At 30.5% G+C, this 26235-nt stretch overlaps 2 protein-coding genes across 7 annotated transcripts; one reads left to right on the top strand and one right to left on the bottom strand.

Annotated features, from left to right (window-relative positions):
* Positions 1–388: 388 nt before the first annotated feature.
* LOC107028923 (homeobox-leucine zipper protein HDG5) lies at positions 389–6581 on the bottom strand. 3 transcript variants are annotated; one of them, XM_015230166.2, is made up of 12 exons: positions 6527–6581; positions 5789–6057; positions 5536–5717; positions 5321–5438; positions 4040–4228; positions 3291–3779; positions 2998–3099; positions 2635–2847; positions 2056–2224; positions 1694–1962; positions 1520–1615; positions 389–1418 (listed from the first exon to the last, which is right to left on the bottom strand). In XM_015230166.2, exons 2-12 carry the CDS (start codon positions 5966–5968, stop codon positions 897–899), a joined length of 2529 nt encoding a protein of 842 aa, XP_015085652.1. In that variant the 5' UTR covers positions 5969–6057; positions 6527–6581; the 3' UTR covers positions 389–896. The 3 variants fall into 3 exon arrangements, with proteins under 3 accessions (XP_015085652.1, XP_015085651.1, XP_015085654.1); XM_015230165.2 differs by lacking the exon at positions 6527–6581 and adding an exon at positions 6153–6367; XM_015230168.2 differs by lacking the exon at positions 6527–6581 and adding an exon at positions 6153–6367 and having other exon boundaries at positions 5536–5714.
* Positions 6582–20271: 13690 nt separating this feature from the next.
* On the top strand, positions 20272–24795 carry LOC107028652 (probable tocopherol O-methyltransferase, chloroplastic). Of its 4 annotated transcripts, none has more exons than XM_027918769.1 (7): positions 20272–20820; positions 22150–22358; positions 23211–23315; positions 23443–23646; positions 23739–23841; positions 23931–24033; positions 24529–24795. In XM_027918769.1, coding segments are annotated over exons 1-7 (1125 nt in total). In that variant the 5' UTR covers positions 20272–20420; the 3' UTR covers positions 24530–24795.
* The last annotated feature ends 1440 nt before the right edge of the window (positions 24796–26235 follow it).

The following is a 26235-nucleotide window of genomic DNA, read 5'->3' as shown; positions in this document are numbered from 1 at the left end:
TGTGACTAATATTTAAACTTCTCCATCTATATCTCAAATATTAACTCCTCCATGAATGACCAAAAATGAAAAAGAAAAGTTCAATTTGAAATTTGACTTTCAACTTGAGAGTACAAGTTATTTTAGTAGCGATGGACAAATTACTAAAATATAATTTTGTTTTAGCAATGTATTATCATAACTACACTAAAAATAAAAATGATCGTTAGGGTCATTTAATTCTTAATTGTCGCTAGATATATATTTTTAATGACAATTATTTTTAATGACACTTAACTAATGTCGATAAAAACTTTAATGTCACTAAAAGTTATATTTGTCGTAGTGCTACGAGCAATTTAACAAGAAGTCATTTTAGTAAATACTAATAGCAAAAATTTATGAAAAATTCCACCAAAATAAAGGATATATAGATATAAAACAACTGCAAATTGTAATTCTTCTGATCAACAACACAAAAAAATTAAACACTAGTAGGAAGGAGTAGAGGGGACTTTAAACAAAAGAAAGTCAATACCCGAACCATAGTCTTTTTTAATTTGTAGGGGTAATTTTTTCACCGATTTTCATTTTCACCTGTCACCTGGTTCGTTCTTGACTTCCTAAAAATCATAATCACAACAAAATATTCAAAAAACACACACATAAACGATCATTTCACTGGATTTTCCCACCTACCTAACAACTACTTTCTGACTCTTGTCATTTATTTACTAGGGATCCACCCATGCAAAATGTACAGGCTATTAAAACCTTCATTTGCATGGGGGACCCACTTCCCTACTATGCCAAAATAGTACTATAGTCGTTCTATCTCTTACCCAGCTTTTTATTTTTCACAAATTACTCATAACCTCCCTTTACAAAAAAAATTGTTAGAGGGAGGTTTTGGGTAATTAGGAATTTGAGTTTTCGTCCGCTTGCTTGGACGACTCTGGTTGTTGTGGTGGTGGAGATGATGGTGCAGTTACCTCTGTGTCGGGGTAAAAAGCAACAAGTGCAGCATTGATTTGTTGTACGGTGTTGCATAAATGATGGTTAATAGCAGTGACGCTGGATAGATTGAGCTTTGCACTTGGGATCGTGCTAGCGAGGACTTGTAATCCAACGGTGAGTAGGCATCCTCCTGAATACTCTTGAATTGACGACGAGTTCTGTCTCTTTTCGGAAGATTGAGATGAATTAGCCTCAGTACCTGAGACGACGTTGTCACTGTTGTTCATATTGACTTGTCCGTTATTGATTGGTGTTATGACAAACCCTAAGGGAAGAAGAGGAATGCACGATGGATCCTCCCCGTTCATAGCTAGCTGGATCGCGTCCACATCTACTGTTGTGTAGACCACCAGGCTCCCTGAATCATCCGTGCAACTCTCTTGTAGCATTAGCTCTACACTTTGAGATGAATTGCTAGCCACCTGTAGAAAAAATGAAAGTATGAAATAGAGCGCGCACTTGCACTAATATTAATATCAGTTTCAGAAGATTCAATCGGATCATTCTCAGTGCATTGACTTACATTAATTCGAAGAAGAGAGATGCAATTCCCTGGATGTGAACCATTTGCAATATGAGCCACTTCATGTAATGAGTTCCCATTTGAAAGTACATCCAACTACAACAATTCAAATCAACTCAATTTACGCGAAAAAATTGATTTATTAAAAAAAATGTAAATAATTGAATTAATTACCTGAGCTCTACGACGTTCATCTCTCAAGAGATCAAAGACCTGGAAATGATTATATGGAAGCCAAGAAGTTGAAACCGCGCTAAGAATTAGTCCATTAGGTTGTCCTGGTTCCGTAACTTTTCTAGTAGTGATTCTAACAGTATCATCAGGAGAATCAGAAAGAGCTGTCCATGATTGACCACAACAAGTACTAATGTTCATACAAAATGTCTTGATCATCCTTTGTGCTAAATTCATCAAGCTCTTTCGCGCTTCTGGAGATGGTATCACTGCACGTATTAAAAACAACACTTATTTGAATAAAAAAAAAGGCGAAGAATTAATCAATTTATATTATGATCATATAATTGAAAAATAGATACCTCCAAGGTCAGATATATTTCTAGCCATAAGACTAGCAAGCCTTTCACATTGTCTTTGCAAGATTGATAACCATCTTTGTGCTCCAAATGCCACTCCACTAGTTACAAAGTGATTAAATATTTGATTCACTGGATTTTCCTCCACCTCAGCATGTTCAACCCATATAACCTAAAAAAATTTAAAGAAATTAACTTCAATTTTTCATTTTACTTCAATAAATTTCATTTTAGGTCATGGTTGTAACAACTTAGAAATCTAGACTATATTGACAATAACTATATATAGACATTTGACTTCACAATAGTATAACCCTTCAACGAAGGTAACACAGATTAGGGGTGGATGAATAGAAAAAATCCTTTAACTATAATTTATTTTTAGTATATATTTTTGTCCTAAGATAAAATATTAATGAAATAGACAAATATAATATGTGAAAATTGCATTATTTTGTGTTTTCAAGTAATGTCAAACTTTCTAGGTTTTAGGGATTCTAAACTCCTTACGAATTTATGTAACATTCAATTATAAGTCGTGAATTTCAAATTTTGAATCTGTTTCAGACGAAGAAGACTTACCCTAGAGTATCCATTGGGCATGTCTTGAATGATGCATCCAGAAGGTCTTCTCTTGAAATAAGGGAAAGGTGGTGGGAAATTGTTGTGAAGACTATCAAGTGGAAAATCAACAATTGCCCAACTCCCTTCCTCCACATTTTGTTGGCAATAACGCAAGAAATAACATTCTCTTGTTGACACTAAGGGTGTCAAAACTTGCATTTCCATAAACATCTGAAAACAAAACAAAACAAAAAATTACTCGTTGCTCTGTATCATTTTATGTGGCATCCTTTCCTTTTTTAAACCGTCCAGGAAAAAATTTCAACTTATAATAATATATATACATAAGACAAATGATGAAAAGTTTTATTTATTTCTTACCAATTGAAGAGAACCACTGGCATGTCCTGAAACTCCTGAAGTTACAACTTGAATTGTTTTGGCTCTAGAAATGATAGATGGAAAAAGCTCTATACATTTATTCTGAAAAAATAAATAAAAAAATTAATCATGCATAATTAGTATACTCTATGTATTTTGGTTCGAAAAGTAAACAATGAATCGGACCAACCATTTGAGTAAAGATCTCAAAATAAAATGCTAGTAAAAATGAGAGTATTATTAGTAACATACTAAACATAATAACAAATATACTGTTAGTGCATATAACTTACTGTATCCAAGAAGGCGTCCACGAGAGTGATGCTATTCATGATAACAACAGCACTGCTACGAGTTGCTTCAATTTTAAGCTCATTTGCATTCTGTTTGACTCCAACAGGCCATGGGAACATTCTAGAATATTCTTCAACATTAAGCACTTCTTTTCCAGAATCATTAGAAGCCCTAATCCAGAGCGGATCAGAGCTTGTGCACATCTTGACTAATTCATCCATCGATGAAAGAGCAAGTTCCATCGCAAGAGATTTTTCCTCTTCCAAGATCATTGGACCACCAGAGAATTGAGAGTTGTTTTGATCAGGCATAAGTAATGGAACAGGAACCATATCCGCGCAGTTTGGCTGGTCCTCGAATTTACTTGTGAAATTATTAATGGACATATCGAGTTCCAACGATGGTGGAAGAAGTGGATTTGGTGGTCCTAGCCCTTGCATTGGTCCGCGGCCATTGTATTGAGATACAAGGCAACATACTCGCTCAAACTGCATATCAAATCAATGAATATCATATACGTTGAAACACAAGTATGATGATGTAAAGAAGTAGTGATCTGGTTAGGTCATAAGTTGTCAAGTGCAGCACAGAACATTAGTGAAACTCTAAGTCCGTGAAATATGAGTATGAATTATTGGCAAAGTATATAATTTGTCTTAACTAGCTAGGCACTAAAATTGTACCAAAAAAAAACTAATAATACTGTCAGTGTGTATAACTTAAATGCAGAAGAAATAAACGAAGTTACCTCTTCCTTGAGACGGGCATTTTCGAGGCGGAGTTGTTGTTCATCATATCCCATTTCTCCAAGCATGGCAGGACCTCCACAAGTAGGGCACATAATACTGCGTAGAGCTGCTTGCAGTCGATAATTCTCATTCTTTAAATTGTCATTCTCAGCTCTAAGTATCACATTATCTGATCGATCTTGTTGAGCCTACATCATTAAACAATAATTAATTGTTGATTAGTATTAACATAAATCTTATCCCTAAACTTTATAAAGGCACATATTAAAGTCAAGATATGAATTCAATATTTAGAATCGAGAAGTTCAAAATGAGTATAATGTTATCACATATATACACATTTTAAATCGTGTATAACCATGTATATTAGCTAGGAAGAGTAAATAATGTAAAGATTCCAAATATATGAGTTAATACGATTCAGTTGGTAATTTATCGCTAAATAATTTAATAATTCATTATTAAATAAAATTAGCCGATTTGTGAAACTATCCGCCACTAATTTCTCTCTTATTCTAAAAAAGTGTGTCTAATTAAACCCATAGAATCGCTCTATATTTAATCTTAACATCATTCATAGCTAATCTAATCTAATACTTAGATAAATACAATATTTTCTCCGTTCACTTTTATTTATCCGCTATATCTATTAAAAACAGATGTCCATTTTTTACTTGTTCAATTTGAAAACCGTGAGATAATTTATCTTTTCCCAAATGTATTAAGTAAAAATACATTACTCCTTCAGAATTGTATCAAATCAATACTGAACAAGTAAAAATATACCGAATAGTGAAAAGTCTGTCTTTGTCATTTTTCATGTCCATAACCCTAAATGTGGTGCATTAAAGATAGTGTCTCCTCATGGAAACTCAATGTTGCAGAGAAGAAGGGGTGGGGGGTTGACTGCACACTCAACAACTCATATTAATGGAAGGCATTGGCCATACAATTGAAAATGAAAGCAACCCCCATAGTAAATGTAGTCACTCTCTCTACAGCTTTCATAATATTTGGACTTTGCCAAAATGTAAATAACACACACACATACACAAATTATGGAAAATTGTGCATCCACCCCCCCACCCCACCCCACCCCACCCCAACCCTCATGCATGAAAATTGAAATTTTAATTTTAACAGCTGGAATGAAAAAAAAAATAAAAACATTTATGTGTGGCTTTCCTCTTTGACGCGTCAACATATATATATACTGACAATGTAAATAAAAAAAATGTAAATCGGGGTTGTGGGGGTGGTAGGGATGCTAACATGCGCACCTTCATTTGAGTTCTTCGATTTTGAAACCAGAATTTAACTTGACGTGGTTTAAGGCCAAGGTCTTGGCTTAGTTTAAGCCTTTGCTTGTCATCTGGATGTGGACATTCCTTAAATAACCTAAAAATTTCACACATAAAAAAACGTGAAGTGTAATTTCACAAGTAAAGTCTGAGATAATTAGTACTCATTAAAATAAAAAAAATTGCTATCTTACGCTTCCATTTCTTGGATCTGACGAACACTGTGTCTATGATAACGTTTCTTCTTTCCCCCTTGTTGTTGCTGTTGTTGTTGTTGTTCGGGTTCGAGTTCATTTCCAGACATTCCTTCAATATGTTCACTTCCTGATCCACTATCCATTTCTTCTTTGTTTTTGAATAATCCATTTTCTTCCTTCTAAATTAAAAAAAAAATCATGCATGCAAATTAAGGATAAATTAAAATATATAGAGAGAAAAAATACTTACAGGAATAATATTATTAGGAGGAAATATGTTGAAAGGCAAGCTATTTCCTCCCATAGTCATGAAGTTAAAATTAGGGTTTTGGATCGAGGAAGAGTAGAGTGTATCGGAAGAAACATTATTATTATTATTATTATTTCCTCCCATCCCCATAGATGAAAATAGTTGACAATCACCAAACATCTTTTCCACTTTGAATTTTCAAAAACAAAAAATTTTGTAATTTTTTCAGACTAGGGTTAGGTTATATGTCTTCCTCTCCCAAGTCAAACCTGCCAAAAAAAGAAGGGAAATTAAAAAGTTTAGAACAAAATTACAAAACCATACATCACAACATGAAATATAAAATAAAGTTTATTAAACTCACCATTGAAGCTAAAGAGAGGAAAAAATTCATTAGATCACAAAATAAACAAAGATAGAAAAAGAGTTATTTTTTTACATATAAAGTTAGACAAGAAGACTACTACTAAATTACAAAAGTATTTGACTCCACACTTGAAAAAAAGGATAGAGGGGGGGTCAGCTAGTTCTATAGTATTCAAAAAAATCTCCCATTAAAGCACAAACCAAAGTATTAAATTCCCAATACCAAAAAAATATTAAAAGCAAGAAATGTTGTTAGAGAGAATTGAATACACAAAAATTAATTAATTTCGTATGTAATTAATGAAATATTTGAGTGAACAAGAAGAAAAAAAAGAAGAAAACATCTTACAAATAATAATAAATTGTTAGTACCTTTTCTTCTTCTTTCTTCTCCACCAAAACTCTTTCTAATTTTCTTCTCTTTTCAGTCTATATGTATAGTAAAATTTTATTAAATTTTTAAAAAAAAATTTTAAAAAAATTAAGGGGGGGGGGTAGGGTGAGGGGGTTAAATGCGAGCTTTAACTAGGGGGGTTGAAAAAAAGATAAGAAACAGATCCAACGCCTATTGATATGTGAGTCAGCTGGAAAAGGGAACACGTGGCAGGTTTTAATTGGACAGAGAACCGTTTCAGCTGAAAAAAAGTCAAACCTTTTTCTCAGAGTTGAAACGGTTCGGTCAGTGTACGCGCGCGTGAGTGATACCTTCCTGGTTTTAATTATTTTTTTAAAAAAATTAATTAGAATTTAATTGAATATATTGGTCAACATAATTTTTGGATTAAATTAATCGATAGGTCTTAGGCAGAATTTAATTGATTATTACATGCTAAAATCTCATTCTAAAATGTAGTACAAGAGAAATAGTACCTTGATATATATATATATATATATATATAGATTGCTCCCTCGTTTTTAATTGTCATATATAATAAAAATATATTATAAAATATTAATTAAAGATTTTAATATTTGACTTTAAAAAAATAAATTACAATGAGTAAAAAGCGATAGAAATAGTAAAACTAACTTTGTAATGAAATTCATTTGTTCTAAAAAAGAATGAGGGAGTACAAACTATACTTTGGTGAAATCATGGTATATAATTATATTAATTATATTTCGAAATTCAAGAAAAAAATGAAAAAAACAATAATATACAATAAGTTGGAGTTGGGGAAGAGGGAGGGCCGAGGTGAGTGAGGTTTATACATATCTTACTTCTACTTTGAAAAAGTAGAGGACTTGGTGTTTCGTTGTATTTTATGAAGTAGTATTATTTTTCATAACAAATTTGAAAAAATGCAAAATTTAAAAATTGTGATAAAAATATTGAAGAAAGAAAAGTAATAAAATAAACTGATATTCTTTCTTTTCTTATCTTTATTTAATTCTGTATTCATATCAAATGTTTTGAATTCCTTTTTAATCTTTTCGGTTGAAAATTTTCTAAATTTCATTTTCATTACCAATTGATATATACCATCTGTCCGATAATAGTTTTTCACTATACTAAAGATAGTTGTCCAACATACAATATTCGTCCAATTTGGAAAATTAAGAAATAATCAATTTTTTCAATTTATTTTACTATTACTATTTTATTTATCATCTAACACATTTTTAAAAATATTGACTTAATAAAGTTAACTAATAATATAGTAATATCATCTCTATTATTCATTGTTTCTTAAGAATATACTAAATTAATAATGAATAACTGTTGTTGAACGGTAAGATATTTCTCCCTTGTCCCTATGACAATTTTGATGTAAATTTTCCTCCTCTTTTCTTTGTGTGTCAAACAGGATTTATAAAGTTAATGCTATTTATACATACATTTTACTTGAGATCATATGTAAATTGAAAAGCAAATTTTAATATTATGATAAGTAATAAGTAATCAATATTAAGAGTTTTAATACCTTGCAATATGAACACACATTTTAAGATGTTACCGTTGATGCACGGTAGGTTATATTGCTTAGTCGTTTAGTAGTAGCACATAATTATATTATGGTTGATGATAGTAATAGTTAAAAATAATGATAATAATAATAATAATAGTTGACGATATATAGCGATGCATCCGATTAATAAATTAATTGTCAATAATCATTAATATATGGTTATCATGATAATGATGCTTTGATGGTGGTGATTATAAATGCTAATTATTGATGGTCATATGAGTAGAGCTAGAGAGGTGCAAGGGGTATCTAAAAAATATTTACCGAAAAATCACATTGTATTGAGCTAATTAATTTTATATAATTATAGACCATGTAAACCTTATATCCTCTACGTTGTTCTAAACTTGGTTTAGATGAAGAATCTAGCTTTAAAATTTTATTAATTGTGTGGTCGTACCTAATTTAATAAAGGGCAACTTTCACGTATAGCAAATAAAAAATTCATATTTGTATGTTATAGCAAAGTTTGCATAATTGCGCTTCATAGCAAACATAGAAACTATATAATTCGCTATACATATACAGTTGAAGCAATTTGTATAAAACGAAATGTATAAAACAAGAAAGAGAAAGACACTTGGGCAGAGAACTGTATAAAAACGAAGTGTATAAATTGAATTGTATTATTATAAGTGTATAGAACGATTATATACAATTTGAATTTGTATAAAATGAGAAAGAGAGAAAGACAAAAGAGACTTGACAAGGAATATACAATTGAATCGAATTGTATAAAACGAGAGAGAGAAATTAGATATAATTTAAAAACTGTATAAAACGAGAAAGAGAGAAAGGCAAAAGAAACTGGGTAGAGAAATATTTTTATTGTATAATTATAAGTGTATATGACAAAAATATATATACTTGTATGTGTATATACAATTTTCTCACGCTTTATTTCGTTGACTTTATATTGTATATCCTTAATGATTTCTAATGGTTTGGTTGGAAAATTTCAAGAATATAATTGTAGAAATTTTTTATTAAGCTTGATAAAAAAAAAACACATGTTGAAATGACAAAATGGATAGATTAATTTAATATTTTTAAGGGTTAGACTGACTTTTATAATTAAAAATTAAAATGATAATAAAAACTGATGTCAAATTTAAATTCACTTTAAACTCCAAGCTTTTGGTCACTAATTCTTGACGGTTATCATAATTTTTTATAAAAATAAATCTAGCTCAATATATTATATAAGAAATCCTAACTATTCGCCATAATTTTGATAAAAATCCTTTTTCCCTTATATGATGGTTCCAAATACGAAAATACAACTATATTTCGTGAAAATATTTTTAAACTTGGCGTAAGTTATCAGTTTCATTTTTTAATTAGCGGCGATCTTAAAAACACGTATACGCTTTAATTAACTAAACTTAGATACACCCCAGATATACAACACATGACATAACAAGTGGTTCTCAAACTCTTGTATAAATATAAAACTCTAAATAAAAAGTTGAGGAAAATATTGAAAACACCCCCAAACTTGACGAGAATTTAGGGATATATTTCTCTCATATCACAAGATCGAGGATGTACTTAAGTTCAGTTAATACTTTACGGTTATCAATATTTCAAAGATAAAACTATTAATTTGTACCGAATTTAAAAATATTTTCAATACTTTTCTCATTCGTAAGCAATATCACACTTTTTTTTTTCCAATTTGAGCGCTAATAGCGCTGTTTACAATTTATTTTCATTTTTAATGACCCTTTGACAAATTCAATAGGGGTCTTAAATTATCAAAAGTCCAATATAAGTCCAAATTTGTCAATATCAAATGGGCCCCCAGCATTGCTTTGTGCATTCAAAGCCCACGTTGAACAATACAGTACCAGTACCCTCTAGTAAGGTCACGTATTTAATTATCCATATTAAATTAGTACTTCTATTTACTTTCTCAATTAAATTATCCATATATGTATATTATACTCATTCTTCTATTTTCTTCCTCAATTATGTTATTTCCAACTTTATCACCAATTATTTTGGCTTTATTGAGATATCTCATTTCAGAAATCGATATTTCATTTAAAGCATAACTGTATATATCCAATATCATCATATACTACTAATTAGTTAAAATTAAAATTAAATGCTGTATAGTATACATTGTGCTACCTCCAAATTCCCTGTATGTTTGATAGATCCAAAGATACCCCCTCCCCCCCAATCGAAGTACACCAATTACCTTCCGAATCGTACAAGATAGTTATTATCTATCACACGGATTTCTAACTTAAATTTTTTTTTTAGGTCGTTCCGCTCTGCCGGTCGATTGTAGTATAAGAGATCTATAACCCCCGAAATTACTTATATAATGATTCCTGCTTCCTACCCATAGTTAGCATGTATCTCCCCCGACTTTAGTATCACATCGTAGACCCTCATCCCAACGCTATCTTCTTTACGGAACATAGTGCATAGATATTCTTCGATGCAGCCCATTCTTTTATAGGGTCCTATTGGGATAGGTGGGATAGGCACATGGCATAAAACATACTTAGAGCATTTTGTAATTAGACATATATACAAGATAATGTTATCTAGGCAAAAGAAAGTTGTTTATAGCGAGGGCTATTTACGAAAAGTTGTTTACAGTGCTATTTACAAATTATTTCTATTTTTTGGGGCCCTTTGACAAATTCATTAAGGCTATAAGTAATATAATGTGTGAGTTAATTATACCTAACATATTAACGTCATTTCAGTACAACAAAAATGATTATTTAGCGGCAATTGTCACTTTTTGTATATGTTCCTAAAGCTTTTAGCGACATTGGTTCCTGGCACTTAACTAATGCCGGTAAAGACTTTCGCACTCTTTATTAGTGTCAATATTTAATGCCGCTAAAAATTATTTTTGTTATAGTGTTTGTGTTTTATTCTAAACTTATATGTGCACTTATTTCGATCTTTTATGTTTGTTCGATAAATCATATCACTTTTTATACGTAAATAAATTTAATTCAAATACTTTTACTTAATATGATTAAGATCATAAAATTTCTATTTTTTAAGTTTGGATTAAAGTGATGAATAATGAGAAAGAGAAGAGCACTATGACAAAGTCAAAGGAGACATCGCACTTATCAATTATTATTACTTTAAAAAATGCAGACAATAATTACTCAGATATGTAAAATAACCAAACATACAATAATTGCTTAGAATATACAATTTTGTTTTTTTAGTAAAAAAATAGATGAAGAAAAAAAAGGCCTCGATTGCTTAAATTTAGTAATTTTGAAGTCAATTTGGACTCAATTGATCAAGTTTTTTATATATAATTTTCCAAAGTTAAAACAAAATTAACATTAATAATGTATCATCAAATAACAACAATTTGATAAGTAAACTATATGATAAGCATATTTGCTTGAATAGGTGGGGGTCCTCATTGATCCTTTGGACGCCAACATAATGCAATAATTCATGCAGACAAGTATTAAATGAAAACTGTTCCACCTTATTTTTATAAATGTGGTATATCGCATCCCAACTAATTTGAATTCGTATCGTGTTTATATAAGATCCAGGAAACGCACACTCCAAGTCATTGAACAAGCATTAAAGTCAAGTCCAACGTCACACTGTATGAAAAAGGTAATTTCTCAAAGACTATACTGATACAAGTACTTTTAAGAATGGGACAAAATAACGAGTGGCCTAGCTAGAAGATAAATTTGGAATACGTAAACTTTAACTCGAGATATCTGATTAAGTATAAAAAGAAATTCTATTCATTCCATCACACTTTACGATCGTGATAATAATAGAAGTTGTTTTCATAATTGAATATACACTAGTAATATTAGGTTGTCTGGCTTGTAGGGACACATAAAAGCATTTATATTTTAGAAATGGACAAAATTGGATTCAAACAGTTTCATGATCAAGAAGGTGACAGCATCATAAATTAAATTAAATCTCCACAGACCAAAAATTAATAGACAAAACAAGGAAATAATAATGTTTTGAAGTTTACATGAATCTAGCTGTACTACAAATGTACTTTTGCAAGGAAATTCAAAACTATATATTATAATATGTATATATATATATCATGCTTTATAGTGAAATAAATTCTCAGGTTCTATTTGTGATATATTCATACCCTAACTTTAGTGTTGGGCATGTGCCATTAACATTTTATTCTTTTAAGGTTCAATACATTGATATATTCTCTAAATTTGTCGATAAATTTTATTTTTATGTATTAAATATTCGAAGATTTAATATAAACATAAAGAAAATAAATAAAAACTAAGAAACAAAAAAAAAATAGTTACTTTTTGTATAATAGTGTATAGGGGTATATAAATACACTAGATACACTTTTATACGCATAAAATGCTCCTTTCTTGAATTAAAGTGCAGTTTTTGCTCAAAACCAATCCAAATATCCATTAAATTTTGTAAATTGGACTATTGTCAACTCTAAAAGCACCAATTTAAAATTTCTCAAAAAATTAGAATTTAAATTGAAATAAGTGACTTTGTTCTTTTAGGTTTAATACATCCATATTTTATTTAAATTCGTTGAATATATATCAAATATTCAAAAATTGAATACATAAATAAATAAAAATAAAGCTAAGAAATGTCATAGTAAACTTTTTATATAATAGTGTATAAAAGTATATAAATACATTATATAATGCACAAAATACCTGATATACAGCATAAAATGTAATATGGGTAAATGACACAAGTATACAAATAAGCACTTTGATAACCACTATGTAACAAGTATATTTGTGAATGTGATCGTGTAGTAATCGTATTTTAGATATTGAACCTCTTTGGTAGATATGACATATTTGAGATAATTTATAAACACCAAATTTTTTTAGTGTATATGTATGTGTTTGTAGTACGTGTTGTTGTTGTTGTTAAATAACTTGATAGTTTTTATAATGTATATGCATTAATAGTTTAAATAACAAACGTTACATTGGTTAAGTTACTTGGTAGTTTGTGTTGGTATATTTCATACCAAAATAACAACATAACTAGTATACTAACTTAGGTATTAAAATTATTGTGTATACCAATTTGATATAAACGAAACATACTATATTATCAATATAAAAATCAATCTTTTTGGCAATGAAAATTTCGTCCTCGAAATGTTTTCTGAATCGAAATATTGAACCACCTTCTCCTTACCTTTTATTTTAGGTGTAACAATGGTAACCACTTTTTTTATAGCCATGTGTCACGGACTTAGAGTCTTCGTAATATTTCGTGCGACATTTGATAACTTACTCACGAATCTTTCACGATTTTGTAAAAGTGGCGGGACGTGACACTTGCGTGTTGACAAACTATTTTGATAGGAATGTAATCTTAAATAACTTTGAATCTAACTACCATTCGGATATCTATGAAAAATATCCCTAATTTTACTTCTGTTTCCAATATGGGATAATTGTATATAATAAATAGCAAACTAATAATCTAAAATAAATAGAGTACCTACTGTTTGATTTAATTGTGCCCCATAGCAAACGTTTGCCAGTCGCCTCTCTCCCTAAACTCTCGCTCGCCACTCTCCCATTCTCGCTCGCCACTCTCCCTCTGCTCGCCTCTCTCGCTTTTATACAACAGAAGTGTATAAATTGTGTTTCTGTTCTGTATAAAGCGAGAGAAAATTGTATGTACACATGCAAAAACATATATCTTCGTGCTATACACTTAATTATACAATTTACGAATATTTTACTTCGATTCAATTGTATACAAATGCAAATTTTATACAAATATTGCAGCGAAAAAGACCAGTGAATTATACAATTGCAGTGAAATACAATTTTCTCTCGCTTTATACAACAGAAGTATATAAATTGTGTTTCTGTTTTTGTATAAAGCGAGAGAAAAACATATATCTTCTTCCTATACACTTATAATTATACAATATACAAACATTTTACTTCAATTCAATTGTATACAAAGCAAATTTTATACAGATATTGCAGCGAAATAGGCCAGCGAATTATACAATTGCAGCAAAATAGGCCAGCGAATTATACAATTTAGGCCAGCAAATCATACAATTGTATATGTATAGCGAGGCCAACGAATTATACAATTTAGGCCAGCGAATCATACAATTGTATATGGATAGCGAATTATACAGTTATATGTTTGCTATGGAGCGCAATTATGCAAACTTTGTTGTAGCATACAAATATGAATTTTTTGTTTGCTATATGTGAAGGTTGCCCTTTAAATATTGAAGACTTTACTTCACTTAATTGGGCTAGTAGCCCAATTATAAAAATGGTAAAGAGCAGCCCAAAAGCCCATTTGGGCCAAGGACAACAGATAATTTGAAGACACAAATCAGAGCAAGTGTATATTTTCGGATAATATACATTCCAATATGAAAAATATACATTTGCTAACGATAGTACAATGATTGGACTGTTTCACTTCCGATCAGAGATTTTCAGTTTCGAATCTTAGATATGAAAAAGATCTTGTTGAAAGTGTCATCTCCGAATGATCCCTCACGACAACAAAAATGACCATTAGCGGCATTTAATTCTTAATTGCCGCTAAGTATGTATTTTTAGCGGCAATTGTCACTCTTTGTATATGTCCCTAAAGCATTTATCGACATTGGTTCTAATGGCACTTACTAATGCAGGTAAAGATTTTAACACTCTTTATTAGTATCAATATTTAATGCCGCTAAAAGTTACTTTTTTGTTATAATGTCTGCATTATGCTATTTGAATTTAGCCAAAGTTCTAATGTGGGCCCCTGCCATACGCAATTTGAGTTCAACAAAAGATTATTCTAATGAACTTAAATACTTTTAAAAAAAAAGTATCAATCAATCAATTCAATATTTTTGGGTTTATAATATCTTGTCGTGATTGTGTGGGACTAGCATTGATAGGGACGAAGAAAATTTTATTTTCACTTTGATACTTGTTATACATATATTAATAGCCAATAAGGATTGTTTAGTTTGCGAGTTAAGTTATTTCAAAATCTTGTTTAGTTTGCGAATTAAGTTATTTCAAAATTATAATTTATGTTTATTTGATACTTGTTATACATATACTAACAGCCAATAGGGACTATTTAGTTTACGAATTAAATTAATCAATGTCTGATATGTTGTAAATAATAAAATTTACGTTAAAGAAAATAATAATTAAAATAAAAAGAATATCACAATAACTATATTAAATGATTTCAAATATAATGAGTGTTATAATCTTCGAGAATATTTCTGTCATTCTTTCAACAATAATATAAATTATGTCAAATTTGAATTTGATTTGATTCAAGAATTGGAAGAGCTTGATTTTAAATTTTCATATTGAATTTGATCTAACTTATTCACAAAAAACGCTTAAATATTTATCACGAAAAATAAATTTAAATTTCATGCTACGAATTTTGATATTCGGATCAAATATATTTTTCGAATGTTGACTTATACAAAGAAAACTAGCAGCCTTTGATTTCTCGTGCTTCTTGATATCAATTACAGCACTTTTTTTAATTTAAATATGAAGACCCACGTGTCATAATTATTGTGGAGTGAAATAATTATGACGAAGACAAACTTTTTTTGATTAATTAAATTAAAATTGACATTATAATATTTGGTTTATTGAAACATGTCGTTAGTACATGTGTCATGTGTTCGTATGATCTTTGATTTTGAAAAGACATATTTTACATGCTTGATATGATATTTTCTCTATTTTGTTTCTGTTTCAAAAAGATTGACCTAGTTTGACTTCACACCAAATTTAAAAAAATAAAGAAAACTTTTAAATTTCATGATTGTGATTAAAGTTATGTTAAATTTACAAAATTTGACCTTTAAAAAGAAAAAAGGTCAATCTTTTCTAAACAAACTAAAAATAAAAATAGCTCATTCTTTTTAAAACGAAAAAGTGTATAATTGTAAATATTTATTTTTAAAAGAACATAAAAATAAAAGATATACTAAAATATATTAATATATATTATACTAAAAAGTGATGTTCGTGCGATGCACAAGACCTAAGCCCAACAACTTGATTTGTAACGTGTTCAAACGTAACATTTATTACTTTTAAAAAAGAGAAATTTTCGTATAAAAATAACCTAATTATTTTTCATAGGTATAATTTGATAAGTACATTTCGTAATTATATGTTATAGGAAGGAGATAGGCGAGTGAGACTGGGAGAGAGAGGAGAGAGGCAAGCAAGAGAGGGTAAAGAGTGAGAGAGAGATGAGTTATATCTGTATATCGTTTAGATAATTATATATTATACATATGTATTTGTATATATCACAAGTGTGATTAAGAGACGGAGGAGAGAGGGGAGCGAGATTGGGAGAGGAAGGAGAGAGGCCAACGAGATTGAGAGAGGGTGGAGAGAGGCGAGCGAGAGAGGGAAGAGAGTGGGAGAGAGGTGATTGTATATGTATATCAGTTAGATAATTATATATTATACATATGCATTTGTATATATGGCAAGCGAGATTTGAAGAGGGAGGAGAGAAGTGAGCGATATTGGGAGAGGGAGGAGAGAGGCGAGTGAGATTGGTAGAGGTAGAAGAGAGGCGAGCGAGAGAAGGCAGAGAGTGGGAGAGAGGTGAATTGTACATGTATATCAGTTTGATAATTGTATATTATACATATGTATTTATACTATTGTATATTATGTCGAACTATACATAGTCAAACGTAACTAATTATATAAACTTAAAGTCAGTCTACGTAATTAATGTATAATGTTAGTCGCGAGTATCAATTAGAGCAAGCTATAGCTATGGTCATGAGTAATTAAATATTATAAGTTCGTAGAACCACATAATTTTTTCTTTAAAAAATGGACCGAAAGATGTAAATTACCTTAGATTTTCCGTCATTACGTATTGTGTTAGCATCAAGTTAACAATGCATTAGTACCATCAAAAGATATAGTTGGTGCATAGTTAGGTCTGTGGTCTGTCTGACAACCAAAATAACTATACCTAAATGTTTCAGCAATTGATATAACACATTTGATTTCATTAAAAAATATTATATGGGAAAGAATCATCTACAATTGTAATTTTGAGAATTAACCCAACAACAAAAAAAAATAGTTAAGAATTACACTACTGACAGTATTAAGAATATTAATGATAGATTCTAAAAAATTTCTCTCGATCTTGCCACTTTAGTACTTTAGCTTTCCTTTTTTTAAGGCATAATACATAAATGTGCCCTTTAACTTGGTTTCAAATCACATTTATGTCCTTCAATTTTGAATGTGCACAAATAGACACTTAAATTTGTATAAAGTTGAAAAAATGAAAACACATGTCCTACATGTCATTTTTTGTCTTACGTGATGTCCTACGAGTATTGTGCCATGTAGGACTCATGTGTTTATTTATTTAAAAGTTGAATAGTTAAAGTGACTGTTTATGCATTTTATGAAAGTTCGAGGTCAAAGTTAAAATTTGAAGCCAAGTTTAGGGTCCAATATATGTATTATGCCTTTTTTTAAAAAAAAATTTTTTTGCATATGGATGTTGGTGCTTCATCAGCGATACATTTGTACTGTTCACAAAAAATAAAATAAAATACAATTTAAGAGTAAATTTTTTATTTAAATCCATAAAAGGAAGTGATTCTGAGATAACAGTTAAATATCACTATAATTTTTTTTCAATTTGCTTTTTGTATCTGTACATAAGCATTGTGTGCTATTATTAGAAAGTCATTCACCTAGAGAGGAAAATATAACAAAGAATCAGTGATCATGATAAATTTAAACTGAACAAATAAACTTATTTACAGATGATGTCATATAAGACCATTTGGTCTCAAAAGTACCATATATATATATATATGTATATATTATTTTTGTATTTTTTTGAAAATGTCAATTGTATTATAGTCATTGGATGAATTATGGATGGCTTAAATTTATGTGAAGAAGCATAATTCATACGCTTGCCTATTGTATTGGCTATTCTTGAAAGACTTAATTGTTAATTTTTTTTGGCTCTTTTTCTAAGCCTAATTTTGAATTGTCATTGTAGTCAATTTTTTGAAAAATAGCCATTATTGATAACTGTTATAACCCTATATTAATTGCTTATTCTCTCACTCTACATAAATTATTGTTATATATAGCCCTCAGGTAATTAAACCTAAATCATTGATATCAAAAAAAAATAAAATCATTGATATCAATATTAGACATATGACAATCGATATTCATTTAAAAAATTATTTAAAAAAATAAAAATGATAGCTAAAAATTTCTTTTCTATAAATATGGTTCTCCTAACACTATAAGAATTGATTCCTAAATATTGATGAGATAAAATATAAATAAAATATAAATAATATAACTCACATAACATATTGTACAATTAAGTACTACAATATTAATCCTTTTTATTGTTGGCTTGTATATAAGTTGATGAAGTTATGAACTACTCCATAATTTATTCATTTAATAAGCAAATATATTTTTCACATTGCAAAATTTTCATATTTATAAACATAAAATATGTGAGATCTTAGTAGTAATTAAATCAAAATGTCCCCCTGTCCAATTAAAGAGTTTAACGTATTCAAGTACAACAATTTTTGTATGCGTCAACAAAATAAATTGTACGTGCAACCAATGAAAAAGCACATTTATGGCTTCTATATAACTCACTCGATTAATTTTATTTGTTATAAAAATAATTTTGAAAATAAGTAATTAATATCAAAAGTAAAAATAATTAAAAAATATTTATTCTCTCAATTTGTTAAAAGTGAATAAATTAAAACAGTAAAGGAGTAAAAATACACAAAAGGAGATTACTTTATTTTCTAAAGTGGGAGTAACGCACTGTTTAATTCAATTTTTTCTTTGGAAAAGTTTCATAAAAGGCTATATTATCATTTAAGTGTATAGTAATTCAATGGCATTTTAGCTATTTACAATTTTACATACTATTTTTGTTTTTTTTTATATCAGAGTTGTTGAGAAATTGTATAAAAAATACAACTCTTGAATCATATTATTAAGGACATCTTTATTAGAAAAATACAAAAATATATGGTGTTATAAAAAGTTTAAGTGTTTAAAATGAAAAGAAACATCTTTATTAAGAAAAAGGAGCATTAAAAAAAAATCAAGCAAGTAACCATAAAAACACTTTTGAATAATATTATTAATGATAAAATGATATTTTTGGATCAAATCTTTTTAGCTTATGCTTTGTCATAGATATGAAGTATCTATGAAGTTGTTGAAAGTTGAAAACTTAAATTTTATTTCAACATACATTTTACTTAATAAAAATTCAAGTAGACATTACTATTTTTCTGTCTAAATTTATATAACAATTTTTTTTAAATTTTGAAACTTAAACAAATATATTTTTTATCATAATCTTTTCATATATCTTTTTGAATTGTCAATTATTCCGACTTATAGTACTCTTTACGTAATTTATAAATATATAAATTTTATATAAAGAATATAAATGATTCAATGAGCAAATTATCTGTCAAACTTAAACTGTTTGACTTTCGAAAAATGAAAGATGTCACATAAGTTGGGACAAAAGAAATACTCCCTCTGTCCCTTTTTACTTGTCCACTTTTGAATTGGCACACCTATTAAGAAAATAATTAATGACGTAGTGAGTTTACCATTTTACCCCTATTAATCATGAAGTGGATGAAAAGTTTTACATTTTTCAAAGTAATTAGTCATTTAATTGTGGGTATAACAGGTAAAAAAAATTGTCCTTTCTTGATTTGTCAAAATGGACAAGTAATTAGAGATAACTATAAAAGGAAAAGTGGATAAGTAATTAAGGACGGAGATAGTAATACTTAATAATTTTCTATCAGGAGGTACCAAACCACCCATATGAGTTGTTGTAAATAGCAAAAGGCTAATCTTTAATTAATTGTCTCAAATTTAAATGATAATTCTGAAAAATTATTTTATAATGTGTGATTCAGATTTAATCTATTTTAATGCGAGGAGATAAAAAGAAAATTCATTATCTGGTATTCCAATTTGGTATTCTAAAAATAAGTGAAAATTAAAGATATCTAACATTCCACGTATGTTTTGGCATGTGATGTTATCATATTCCAAATTTCAAAAATAAAGGCCAAAACTATCTTCTTTCCATTTCTCAAAACTCCAATCTTGCTGCTGTAGTAAATAAATAAATAAACAAACAATTATTTGCCAATTGTTTCGCTGCGATTCAATTATTATCTTTTTATATATACATATAGTATAGTAATGGGCAGCCAATGGTATTCCGGTTATTCTATCCAATCATTGAACCCCACGTGTCCATCATCTTCTTCCTCCTCTGTTATCTTCACTCTTCTTAAACCCCAGATTCACAGGAGAAGAATCATTACTTGTTGTAATAGTAGAAGAAGAAGAAGAATGGCTAGTGTTGCTGCGATGAATGCTGTGTCTTCGTCATCTGTAGAAGTTGGAATACAGAATCAACAGGAGTTGAAAAAAGGAATTGCAGATTTATATGATGAGTCTTCTGGGATTTGGGAAGATATTTGGGGTGACCATATGCATCATGGATATTATGAACCTAAGTCATCTGTGGAACTTTCAGATCATCGTGCTGCTCAGATCCGTATGATTGAACAGGCGCTAAGTTTTGCTGCTATTTCTGGTAAAAATGGAACTCTCTCACAGTATTAGTGTTACTACTTACGTAGAGTCTATCGGAAATAAACTATTGGTGTGAGTAAGAAATTTTAGGGTTTCAAAATATGAAAAAGTTGAACACATAAAAAAGTTAAAAAAGGGATTCAATAGGTATATATATATAAAAAATAATTTTAATCATGTATAAATAGTGTAATTTTCAGCCGAAAGGGTTTGATGAGCCTGACCTCTTACATGCTCTGCATGTGGTACCGAATTACTCTTTCATCCTTAACAAAGAAGTCTCGAATTTAAATTTCATTGGTATGGAGTATCCTTTGTTAGGCTGCGTTTTATCTCAATTTGATACTGACATACTGTCCGGTGCGAATCCAGATTTAGTCGACTCCGATGTGGGATTTCCCCGGATTAAGTAGACCGGAAACAGGGTGGAAATAAACAAAACAAAAAAGAACTCTGCTCCTGGTTGTTGGGCTTCTATTTCTTTGATATTTATACTAGTCCATATTCATAGAAGCTAAAAAGTTGGACTTTTTTCCAAGAAAAAAAAAGGGGTCTATTGACTTTGAGTCCAAGAAATTGGGAAACAAGATGTTGAAGACAAAAAGGCTGAAATCTGAAGAGTAAAGGGTGTAGATGATGTATTATGTGAGAAAGAAAAGAACTTTTTGTTTTGTATCGGTTCTGAATGTATTGATAGCTTATTTGTTTCCTATTTGATATTTGAATATATTAAATGTTGGTTACTCAGAATCAACCTCCCTACCTCCACGAGATAGGGGTAAGGTATGTATACAATCTAACCTTCCCAGAACACAGTTGTGTGTTACATTTGGTATGTTGTTGTTGTGCTATCTTACGTGTTGCAATTAATAATCCAACATTTTCAATATAAGTTGTATACAATAGTTTTTTTGTATCTCCCTTATTATTTCAACTATTTGTATTTCTATAGATATTTGCAGATGCATATACTCGGGATTTATTCATGGTTGGAAAATTAGTGAAAGGGAAGGTTATGGTGTCATTCTTTGGACTGGCTAAGATATAATTGTCCTGAATCTAGTTATACAAAGGCAATTTATACAGGGTAAATTAGTGCATAGATTGGGTAAATATAAATAACCTTCCACTGGCAGGCGATCATGCTTCTCATAGGATTTTTTGTTACTCGTGTCAGGACAAGGAAAGTTTTTCTAATAATCCGACTTGGTAGTACTTGCATGTTGTAAGATTGATCTTCCTACATGAATGATGAAAAACTGTGTTCATGAAACTTCCTTTTTTTTGTAGTTATGTATTCTGAAATTGATCACTCTTCTTGTTCTTATAGACGAGTACCTTAATTTACAAGCATATTGTATATGTGTAGAAGATCCAGCGAAGAAACCTACGTCCATAGTTGATGTTGGATGTGGCATCGGTGGCAGTTCTAGGTACCTTGCAAAGAAATATGGCGCTACAGCTAAAGGTATCACTTTGAGTCCTGTACAAGCAGAGAGGGCTCAAGCTCTTGCTGATGCTCAGGGATTAGGTGATAAGGTATATGCTTTTGAGCTAGAGTTTGCTTTGTAACGCTATGTGTGAGAAACTTAAATCACTTGAGCATGTCTTCATGAATAAGTTAAACACTAATACCTTTTGGGGTGGCCCAGTGGTTTGAACTTGGGACTTCCACGTTGTAGGTCTCAAGTTCGAAACCCCTTGCCAGCGTAAGCAAGGGGTTTGCCTTCTGGGTCGAGCTTGTTGCACCAGGCTTGTCTAGTGCGGGTTACTTCTCCTATGTGGTTTGCGAGCTATTGCATAGGAGCCGGGTTTACCCTATGTGCACCCAAAAGGATAGCGGCTGCGGGTTTCCATTGTCGTCAAAAAAAAAAAAAAATTAAACACTAATGGTATCTTATTGATTCATAGAACTGAGGATAGTTTATAGTATGTGTTTTAATGAGCTTTTTCTTAAAGCTACGTTCATTGTGCAAACTTATGCTCGTTGATGTTTAGTGAATCATTAATTCGTTATTACATACTTATCAGGAGATTCGGTACTGAACATAAAGCCCATGTGATAATTTTTACACGTATAATGGCTATATTGCAGCAACCAGCAGGAAGTGTTTCTCGAAAATGGCACAGCATGATCATTTTCTCAGTTAATTGTGAAAACGCTTAATTTTGTATTAGTTATTTGGATTCCCTTTACACTATTTTAATTGTACTGATTCCTAAAGGAAGCTAATAAAGAGGAGAGTTTACTGGTTTTCTCCTCAATATCATTTGTATGTCAACGTAACCTTTCCCCTATTGGCTCCCACTCCTACAATGCATAGTGATATCTTTATATGTTTTCACATAGAATTTGCCTCTCTGTTCATTAACCGGAATATAAATGAGCAGGTTTCATTTCAAGTAGCAGACGCCTTGAATCAGCCTTTTCCAGATGGGCAATTCGACTTGGTTTGGTCCATGGAGAGTGGAGAACACATGCCGAACAAAGAAAAGGTTCATTATGTCCGATACATCTTTTTTACTTATCTATGTATATTCGAACTTCAGTAAATGTACATGGTGGCACTTGTCACTAATTATTGTATAGTGTTTCTCCTAACCTCGTTTCCTCTATTGTTAGTTTGTTGGCGAATTAGCTCGAGTGGCAGCACCAGGAGGCACAATCATCCTTGTCACATGGTGCCACAGGGACCTTTCCCCTTCGGAGGAATCTCTGACTCCAGAGGAGAAAGAGCTGTTAAATAAGATATGCAAAGCCTTCTATCTTCCGGCTTGGTGTTCCACTGCTGATTATGTGAATTTACTTCAATCCAATTCTCTTCAGGTAAATTAATTCCACTAACTGCTATGAGTTATGTCATGAACCTATCTCAAACATACTCTTTTCGTTCCCGCTAATCTTTTGGCTACTGGCAGGATATCAAAGCAGAAGACTGGTCTGAGAATGTTGCTCCATTTTGGCCAGCAGTCATAAAGTCAGCACTGACATGGAAGGGCTTCACATCAGTACTACGCAGTGGTAAGTTGTGTCGTGCCAAATGTGTACAACAACTAAAAATTTAAGGCACCCCTTTTTCATATTTGATTCATTGGAGTTACCTTTATCAGGATGGAAGACAATCAAAGCTGCACTGGCAATGCCACTGATGATTGAAGGATACAAGAAAGGTCTCATCAAATTTGCCATCATCACATGTCGAAAACCTGAATAGTAAGTGAGGGTCTTGTTCAAATGAGAATTTCCTTATCGTATCTAAAAGTAGAAAGCCTTTCTCAAACCGATAGAACACTTTATTGTTCGCGGAGGATTCTTAATTAATGAAGCTTTTTCAATATTGCAATTACAAACTCTCTTTACAATCCATATTACTCAGTTGGTTTATTGCAATTTGTTTCCGTTTGAAGACCAACTACATCGTTGGTCTTGGCTGGTACTCGCAGCCATGGCTCCTTCTCTTCTTTTCGTTTTGAACTTTGATTACCATCGACACCTTTCCCGAGTCTTGACAGCCACTCCTGTATCAGTTGGTCGTGGCTGCACCTCTTTTAGTTGGTGACGTCTAATCTCTACGTAAGGACTGATTTTTGCTTGCATATATCAATCTTTGACATTGAGACGTAGTTGATTGATATAAAATAAATATTATTTCAGTATTTCTCAAGTCAGTCAGTTGCAACTTTCTGATTTCTTATTTTCTTATTGCAGATTCTTGCTTAGCTACTGATGAATACAACATCTATGGATCTTGGAATGGAAGAAAAATAAACTAATCTATTAAGTAAAGAAAATGCAACATTGAATGAACTCTGAATTGCAAAGCTCAAGAAATTGCCACATTTGCTACAATAGCTTTAAATTTTAATATTCCATTTCAAATATTGTATTGTGAAATTGCCACATTGTACTGTACCAATCATCAAAAGAGTATCAAGGTCTCTAGTTATTATAAGAATTGTTCAGCTTATCTGCTAATTATGTTAATGGGTTTATAAGTACTTAAGAGTATGATACAAATTGGGATGGCAATGGGGTGTTTGAAGTGTGGTGGCGGGCACGTTGAGCTTAACCTGCAAAATTTTTAATCTGCTCTGTCCTGGCTCGAATAACAACTTTTTTTCATATTCAACATGTCTCACCCTGCCCCGCATAATTTTTTTAGATATTTTTTTATTTTAGTTAAGTTTGATATTAAAAATAAAATTCATAAAAATAACTTTTTATTTTCATTAGGTTGCATTAATTTAATAAGATGTACCATTTTCATCAACTATCTTTAATATTTTTGTAGCTTTATAGAAATTATCTGAATAAATAATGCTCTATTACTCTTATAACATGTAAAGTTAAAATTTATTTTGAACCCACAAAAAATTACATATATCCGCAACCTGCTCCGTCCCGCATTAACTTTTAGAAAACCCACTTCAGCTGTAAGCCACCCTGCCCCACATCCGTACCACCCCATTGCTATCCCTAGACAGACAAGAATAAAAAAAGAGTTGTTACAAAGTGCTTAAATGTTCTTGAACGCGTGCGTGTTAGATTTGTCAAAAGACATATATTTTTGAAGAATTCAACACTGATGCGTATGAAATTTGCCAAAAATAATTAGTTTTCAAAAAATATGACATAAAGTGCGACATCAAAAGTGTGCAACTAAGAACATGAGCCTATGCACATGAACTCATTAGAAGACATATGAGAAGGAACATAAATAGGAACACATGTAAGCTTTCTATCAACTATTTGTAAATAGTTATTGAAGTTAATCTTATAGTGATTTTATAATCTTATTCTAATTTGGTTTTCTTTTGGGTATTAGAGTACTAGTATATTGTATACTATAACCTGGGCGGATACATTAGCAAATGATGAAATTAATAACGTTAAGGGTAAAAATAATTTTGTTTTTAGCAGTAAGGATATAATCAACTAATAAAACAAAGTTGAGAGATATTTTTAATCATTTTCCTTTATTTCATTAATGGAAATTGGAAACATCATTACTGCCCATTTCAAATTCAAAAATAATTGAATTTTTATAAGTAAAGGTAGACAAATTCTTAAAGTATAATTAAGAGGTTAAATTAAAGAAGAAATAACATTATGTCATTGACAGCCTGTTGAAAATAAAATTACCACAAAATGCTAATTGACTAATTGAGTGATTCCTCATACTGAAATGACTGTCTTTTATCTTTTTTAGAATAATTATTTGATGAAATGTTTAAAATGACAAAGTCCTAATATATTGGTAGATTTTTTTAAAAAAAAGAACCAATATATTTGACTATTGATATTTTTCTTTTATCGAGAAAACGTTGTTTGATCATAGAGTTATCATTCTTCAGAATTTAACTATACAAAAAATTCCGAAAAAAGTTTTTTTCCTTCAAAATCACTATCAAGAAT

Source organism: Solanum pennellii, chromosome 8 (assembly GCF_001406875.1).
Source record: "Solanum pennellii chromosome 8, SPENNV200".
Taxonomy (NCBI): domain Eukaryota; kingdom Viridiplantae; phylum Streptophyta; class Magnoliopsida; order Solanales; family Solanaceae; genus Solanum; species Solanum pennellii.
This window is presented reverse-complemented; position numbering and strand designations above follow the sequence as displayed.